Raw genomic sequence first — 8,540 nt, 5'->3', positions numbered from 1 at the left:
TCATGAAAAAAAATACCTTAGTATCCAACGTCAGCCCGTCCTAAAAAAACGACATGCTGTCTATCAACGTAGTTGTAAGAGAATTCGTATCTTGGCCTTTATATTCAGATTTTAAAGTTGTGGCCTTTATATACAGGTGTGGTCTTTTGCACAAGTTCAATTTTTGGTGCCGTGTTTTAGTTTGGTGTGGATGAAAGCTTCGATCTTATTTAAACCATCCCCGAATCCGCTTCTTGAAAAAAGCGGTGCCATAGATATGTTTATACTATTAGTGGGGTTTGAGCCTTTAACCTCCAGGTTGATCGTCCATAAGTTTGATTGTACAACAAACATGTTTCATTTTTGGAGAGGTTGTCCGCAAACTATTTTTCAGTTGTGCATTTTACAAAGTTTCGAATATTCATTTAGGCAATATAGATGACTTTAATATGGTAAACAAAAATAATATATAAACAATGCCACACTGTCTGTTCTTTTAATAACTACTGAATCAGAACAGTATAGAGCTTATGATATAATTCAATGTGCATCTTTCATACAATTAGCTTATTTCTATATAGACCTACTTCAAAGGTAGAAAGTCCCCAATAACTGAATTTAAATTTATTAAATTTATAAATTATATATAAACCGTCCAGTTGTTTAGTTGTAGTTCACAATTAAACTGTGCTAAGCTATACAAGTTTTATGTGTGTACTGTTTTTAATCTTACATACAGAAATGTTTATACACAAAAGCATGGTAATAATATGTTTACAGGGATACTATAAAAGTTCACATTTTAAGCCATGCGTTTGGGTCTTATATAATCTTAAACGACAAACAGTAACGTGTGGTGTTTGTAAAGTGCTAGTTGAGTGTTAGTAATTAAGGTTTTAGATATTGAAAAGATATTGAAAATAATACATGAATGGTACATCAAAAGGTTTTTCTATCAAAATTGAATATCTTTAATTTATACTTCTGTTTACTAAATGATAAAAATAAGTAAAATCACATAGAGCATGTAGGTTTAAAAACCTGTAACTTCATTTTACCCCTATAGTTGTTTGTGACAGCAAGGATAGATTGATCCTTTGAAACACAGACTCTGTGTGGATATTCCATATCTAACTTGTGTGATGATAGGATCCGACCTGTTTGAGACATCTGTACAATTGAATTGTTTCCTTTACTGCAAACCAGGATACAGTCGGATGGACCTACTGCAACACCAACTGGTTCCTTGATCTGGTCGTCCATGACAACGACTCTGGTGCTGGTCGCAACGTCGTATATATATACAGTATCCTCGTGCCGATCGGTTAGTATCATCTTCTCCGTATTCCTTATATAGTTGCACGCACTAGTGCGTAAAGAATATTTCTTTTCTGGAAAACTGACGCTAAAATCTTTCTCTTCTCCCGACATTGATACAATACGAACATGCCTTGTATCATCAATAGTTCCAACAACAAAGTTTCTATCATCTTTAAGACATATAGAGTCATACTGTGTCGTTACTTTACAAGTCTTGGTCAAAGTTAAATCATTTGATTTACTGACACGAAATAAATCTATCTTACAAGGATTTCTACTTGTTATCGCCACTTCCTCCTCGGATACTGCAATAACACTCTGCGGGTGATACGATAACTGATATGATCCTACTTTCTCAAACTTCTCGTTGTAAATCAAACATTTCTGCTTGTGATTATCCAAGACAACCAGTCTACCATCCGGCAGGAAAGCCAGGCCTGTGTATAATTGTTCCATGACATCATCTCCAGTCTGCTTAAGATCAATAGAAGTAATCTTCGTTAACTTAACAATCGTATCTACAGGTGCGGCAGATTTCTTTGCTTCAGGCAGGGTGTAACTTAATGTTAACTTTCCTGGAACGTAAGCAGAAATGGGAAGTGGTGGCAACTTTACTGTTTCATCAAATCTAAAGGAAATGCTAGCAAACTGTAACTTTTGACATTCATTGTCCACGTCCCTGTGAAGCTCATCGGCCTGTTTCTTCAATGTCTCTTCTACTATAAACTGCTGTGATGGCGCCCCTTTCTCCAGAGCCGTATCAACAATTTCCAGTGACTGTAGCATCAGCGATATGTTTCTCACCACTGGATCGTGTCTTTGCCAATTCATTAGTTACTTCAGCCTGAAATACGTCAGTTTCCCTGGTAACGTAAACTTCCAAGTCGCTGAACATTTTATTTATGTCACCTCGCATTCTTTTTATTTCCGCAAATATTGCTTTGATATCTTTACTGAGTTGTTGTTTCGATGATTCAGTGTGTTTAACAATCATCTCCGCCTTTGATTTTACTTCTTCCAATTTTCTTTTTAACTGGGAACCTGCAGGACGCGACATCTCGGCAATTTTCTGTACTTCTACGACACTATGGCATTTCCGGTGATACACTATAGCACATGTACTGCAGCAGAGCTTATTCTCGTCTTCACAGAAGAATTTCAACAATTCACTGTGCTGTTCACAATTGTCCATTCCTTTCATATCAAAGGAAGTTTGTTTTGATTTAACGTCTGTCGCATTCAATAACTTGTGATTTTTCATAAACGAATAAACTGTATGTGCCTTTGAACATTCATTGCACTGAAATTCGTCACAATCTGAACAAAACACATCAGCCGTTGTTTGTAAATCCTTTCTTGAACATGGCTGACATAATGTTTGTTCTTTACGCCCAGGAACAGCATCGCCGGAGTTGATTTTAGCTGAATTTAATTTACCACATTCCGCCATTTTAAACGTGTTTTGGCAAGTGATTTCAAAATACCGCGTACTGTACATTGATTTAACGTTTTATCTGTCTTATATATACCGTGTTATAACTGGGTGGAATGAGGAAGTAAAGTGTCTTTCAATTTGAGTTAGATATGCTTATAAGGTTGATATTTTATACATGATTAAAATAATTACACTAGTAAAGGCGTTTATACAGATACACACAATAAGTGGGTGTCTTTACATGTTCCCTTAGGCGACGGCAAGTCAAAACGATTACAAGTTACGTTGGGAGTACATATAATCTCTTTAGTTTTGTACGAGATCAAATATTTTTCCTATATTTTACAAATGTCTTCGTGCTGGTGCTCCACTAAATCGTTTTGACAATTTGATTAACGTCCAAATCGTGTTAATAAACGGACTCAATCGGATTGATAAACGCCCTAAATCGTCTTGAAGGACGCACTAAATCGTCTTGATGAACACACTAAATTGTTTGATAATTAGACTAAATCGTTTTGACAATTTGACGAAATCTTCTAATGCACTGAGTCGTCGTGATAATTGCACTAAATCATCTTGATGAAGGCACTTAATTGTCTTGATAATTGTTCTAAATCGTTTTGATAATTTGGCTAAATCTTCTAACACACTAAGTTGTCTTGATAATTGTACTAAATCGTCTTGATGATTGAACTTAATTATCTTGATAAACGCTCTTAATTGTATTGATGATTACACCAACTTGTATTGATGAACGCAACAAATCAAAACTTCTTGATAAACGTTCTAAATTGTCTTGATGATTTGACAAAATCGTCTTGGTGATTTGACTAAATCGTATTGATAATTAGACTAAATCGTCTTAATAAACGCACCAATTCGTTTCAATGAACGCACTAAATCGTCCTGAAAAAAACGCACTAAATTCTCTTGATGATTGCTCTAAATCTTCTTTATGATTGGACTATACTCTTTTGATAAATGCACTTTATCGTCTTATCAAAAATGATCTTAGTCTTGAAAAAAATCCCTAATTGTCTTGATAAACGCACTAAAATGTCTTGATAAAACGCGCTAAATTATTTGATGATTGCAGCAAATCGACATGATGACTGCAATAAATCGCCTTGATAAAAGCACATGTATTGATGATTGCACTAACTTGTCTAAATCGTTTTGACAATTAAACGTACTTAACTGTCTTTATGATTGGGGTAAATCGTCTTCATAAACGTACTAAATCGTCTTGATAAATGCACTTAATGTCTTGAAGATTACACTAAACTTTGATGAACGTATTAAAACGTCCTGATGAACGCACAAATATCGTCTTGATAAACAATCTTAATCTTCTGGATGAATGCATGCCTCGCTCGGGGATCGAATTCACGGCGTCAAGAGGGCTAGTAGTTAATGCTTACTTTAGGACTAATAAATAAAGTCTATCCTTTTAATGCTTACTTTTCTTTCAATCTTTCAACCTTGATATCTTCAAAAGTACTTTATGACTGTTCTGCAATCGTTTTTATAATTTTTATTTTATTTATTTATTTTTTTTTATTTATTTATTTTGCTTGCTGCTAGAAGCGGCTTTCTATGATTGACTGTCAAAGAAATGCTTAAATTTCTAGTCTGACTTAAATATTATTTTTCTTATCCTTTTTTATTACGTTGTTATGTACAGCTACTGCTGAACAAACATCTTATATTTTGGTTGGTTGTGTACTGTGTCTAGTAGATTTCACAGCAGTATTTCGAGTAATTTGACAGCAGTATTTCGAGTAATTTGACAGCAGTATTCTAGCAGATTTGACAGGAGTATTTCTAGTAGATTTAACAGTAGTATTTCTAGTAGATTTGACAACATTATTTCTAGTAAATTTAACAGCAGTATTCTTGTGAATTTGACAGTAGTATTTTAGTAAAGTTGACAGTAGTATTTAAGTGTTGTATGGCGTCTGTAAAAGGATGTTTATTCCTTTAGTTAATATTCATGGTCCTTTAGAGTCATGGAGGCGTTTGCACATTTTATCACCTTCACGAAAAGACTTAGACAGACCGAGCTTCTCTATTTTGCATGGGCGCGTTCTGTGCCTGAAAACATATCTTAAAGGGTATATTAGACCTTTATTTCATTCTCATTATTTGTCATATTTCTATGAGAAAGAATTTCACTGAAAGGTGATACATTCTGGTTTATGTCAAAAGAACTTTCGTGGTGGTAACAAGTAAAACATATTTCTTAACATTATGCTGATTTTTTTTCTGTAATATTTGTTTGCTTTAGTTTTAGCACCGTTCTTAAAACAGTACTCAAATTAATATTATGGCAGTTAATTAACCTAACCAGTGTTCCTGGATTCTGTACCAGTATGAACCTGTTCTCCACAAGTAATTACCAACTTCTCCACATGAATTGGAGGTTGAGGATAATGGTTTCAGATACAATATGTTTCATCCAATCGTCACAGAGAACACAAGCCTTGCCCAGGGATTAAACTAACCACTCTGCTATCTGTAGATCTGCACTCTCTCAGCTAAGCTAAGCTAAGTGGGTAGGCTTTTTTCATTCAGAGATTTCCCTATATGAAACATTCTCTTCGTTTCAGAACTTGCATTTCATACATAAACTGGTAGGATTACATGTAGGATTTCACTCTTTATTTAAATAAAAATCTAAGGTAAAAAGCAAATCATTCACAAAACTTGGACTAACATCTTTTTTGAAATCAAAACCCGTAGTTTTAGTTCCTGAAAACGTAAGTCTTTATTGCCGTGTTTAAACTTGGACTAACATTGTTCTTGAAACCGAAACCTGTAGTTTTAAGTTTCTGAAAAAACGTAAGTCTTTATGTGCCGTGTTTAAACTCGGACTAACATCGTTTTTGAAACCGAAACCTGTAGTTGTTTTCAGTTTCTGAAAACATTAGTCTTTATGTGCCGTGTGCCGGCCGTAATATTGCTAAATGTGGTTCTTTGAGTCCAATCATTTTTAACTATAGCAAACGTTCGCTTAAGCCGGAGCTAGGTATGAGGTCGTGTGTACATTTCAAAACAATTTCTTGCTATCCATTAAATCATGAAACGTTTAATATCTAAAAAATAAAATGTAGGATTGTATATTTAGTAAATTACGATAACCTGCAAACCGCCCATACTTTTCATGCTCTGTTTGAAATAACAGATGTACAAATGACATGTTTGAATAAGATTACCAATTGATTGTTAGCATGATACACTTGGCAATATAAAACAGTTTCACTTATTGAAAGGCTGAACATATAGTGTGTATAGCTGATATAAAGACAAGCTTAACTTGCAAAAAGTAATTTATGAAATATCGGCACCTAGATAACATATCGCATTACTGTAAAACCATAAATTTTCGTGGCTGGGTGGGGTCTTGACTTTTGTGCTTGTGATAGCTTAAGGTTTAGCAGTATATCACAAAACAACAGATTTTTTAGTAAATGAACAGCATCTTGACAAACAACTTATCTGTCCAATACATGTTTTACTGTTCTTTCCCACAGAGTTGGATACTTAAAGTATTCTTAATGAGTTGTCCCCCTTTAAATAAGAATACCATTTGTAAAGAAATAAATGTAAACAATTGTCAAAACCGATTTTTACCTGGTTGTGTAAAGTTTAAACACTCGCACGATGTTGCAAATGCATCAAAACGAAGACATGTAACAGCTTTCATATAATGATGAGTTTTAAAGCCGCCGAACTATCCAGAAGTGTGGCCCCTTCATGCAGCCCCTTTCCTGAATTCAATACATATATAAGTACATTGACAATGGTTTGGTAGAGTAATATGAATGTTGTATATGCTGTTAAATTTTCATGTAAAACAATGCATTCTTTCTATGATTTGATGACGTTCGAACTTTTTTCTTCGAAGTATGGACCTATACCTTAAGAAAATTAAAATCCAAATAAAACGAGTAATATTTCCATTCATTTTATGGATTAATATTGAACGCGCGAATCCATATCCCCCACGAAATAGCCGTTTAAAAATGGCCCGGACCATGAAATGTTCGTATCTATACAATTAAACAACTTCACAGTGTTTAAGTATTCCCTGTTAAACGTTAAAACTGAACATGTTAAATTGAGCGTAAATAACTTTATTTTATGTAGGATAGATTCCGTCGTATGATCAATGTTTCTTTGACATTTAGACACTTTGAATTACAACTATTATATGATATTGAAAATTCATAAACCAACACAGTTTTGTCAAAACATGTTTTGCTTTAATAAGCTTCTTCAGTTGACAATAACATACACAATGATACGTGAAATACGGAAATGACGTCGACGCGCCAGATGGACTTCTACGTTTAGACGCCACAAATGGCTGATAAAAGTGCATCATGAAATAATACGTCTATGTATATTAAATAATATACATTATTATACTATTTTTCAATGTAATAGTTGTAGACGTTATAATTTAGATAATACACATAAACTCATCATTAATTAACTGTATCTAATGATACATGAATTTCCACAGAGACTCGGCCAGTAAATAATGATTAAAGAAGTGGAAATAACAGTTAATTATTGAAGATTCAAATACAAAAGTTTTAAAGGTAACGGAGATTCATCTTAAAATTCATAATGCCACGATAAAGGCAAACTTTGTTATATATATCAAGGAATGACATTAAATTATTAACAAGATAATTGAACATTAAAAAAATGTACATATAGTAGTAATTAATCTAATTGTTTATAATATTATGCGCTAATTTATTTAGCAAATACGATCTATGCCAGAATTAATCAAATTAAGTTCCAAACAAAACTTGCAGATGGGATTTATCAAAATGTTTTATATAATAAAGGGAGGTAATAATTAAGATGCATTTTTATTTTTTTTGTAAAACGTCGCCATAAAAATTATTTATATTTACAATAAATTGAGAATATAAACATGTTAAAAATTAAAACTGAACAATTTTGGTAGTGTTAAATATATATGGAAAGCTTACGTAACTGTATAAAACATGCAGTATATAATTGTGTAAAACACAACATCAACAAAATCAAACAAACATCATACACATGGTGGGGGACATTTCAGTACTCTAAAAAGTTACTCTGAAAATTTATATAGTGACTTTGAATTCATACCGTTCGGATATAACGTATCTAATTTATGAATCCAATACGTCTCATTGAGAAGTCTATCTTAAGTCAATCGGCATAAAAGAAGTCTTCCAATGAATGTTCAGTAGAATTGAAATGAAGAGCAACATTTGATTAAAAACTTTGGTCACATATACTTCTGATATCAAATTTATGACTGTTCATCCGTGACGACACAAGTTGATGCGTTTGACCGACATATTGTACTTTCACCTTTTACATGTGATCAAATAAATAACGTCACTAGACGTGCAGTTTCCACCGAAAAATATTTCGAAAGTTTTCCCTGTATTTGTACTCGTAAATGTATCACTTTCAATAATACTGTCAAAATGTGTACATCTGCGTCTGTTACATCTACTTGTTTTACAATCCAAAGATTTTTTGTTTAGAGACGAATGAGTAAGATAATCCTGTAGGTTGGTCCATTCCGCATCTTGGGCTTACAATAAACAAATACTGGGATCTTTTGAAATTGTCCAACAATAACAGTTTACAACATTTATACAACTATAAACCTGTTCTAGCTTACAAACGACCCACAAACCTTTGTTTATTTTGTTTGTTTTGGGTTTAACGCCGTTTTTCAACAGTATTTCAGTCATATAACGGCGGGCAGTTAACCTAACCTGTGTTC

The 8,540-nt window shown here is 33.3% G+C and overlaps 1 protein-coding gene across 1 annotated transcript; it reads right to left on the bottom strand.

Annotated features, from left to right (window-relative positions):
- Positions 1–455: 455 nt before the first annotated feature.
- On the bottom strand, positions 456–2,775 carry LOC123555688 (uncharacterized). The gene has a single exon (XM_045346279.2). The coding sequence runs from the start codon at positions 2,128–2,130 to the stop codon at positions 994–996; it is 1,137 nt and encodes a 378-aa protein (XP_045202214.2). The 5' UTR covers positions 2,131–2,775; the 3' UTR covers positions 456–993.
- Between the last annotated feature and the right edge of the window lie 5,765 nt (positions 2,776–8,540).

Source organism: Mercenaria mercenaria, chromosome 2 (genome assembly GCF_021730395.1).
Source record: "Mercenaria mercenaria strain notata chromosome 2, MADL_Memer_1, whole genome shotgun sequence".
In the NCBI taxonomy this organism is placed as follows: Eukaryota; Metazoa; Mollusca; class Bivalvia; order Venerida; family Veneridae; genus Mercenaria; species Mercenaria mercenaria.
Note: the sequence above shows the minus strand (reverse complement) of the source record. Positions and strands in the feature narration are given on the sequence as shown.

What these genes read in the sequence shown, in the direction of transcription:
- LOC123555688 (XM_045346279.2), bottom strand. Translation starts at nt 2,130, where the DNA reads ATGAATTGGCAAAGACACGATCCAGTGGTGAGAAACATATCGCTGATG.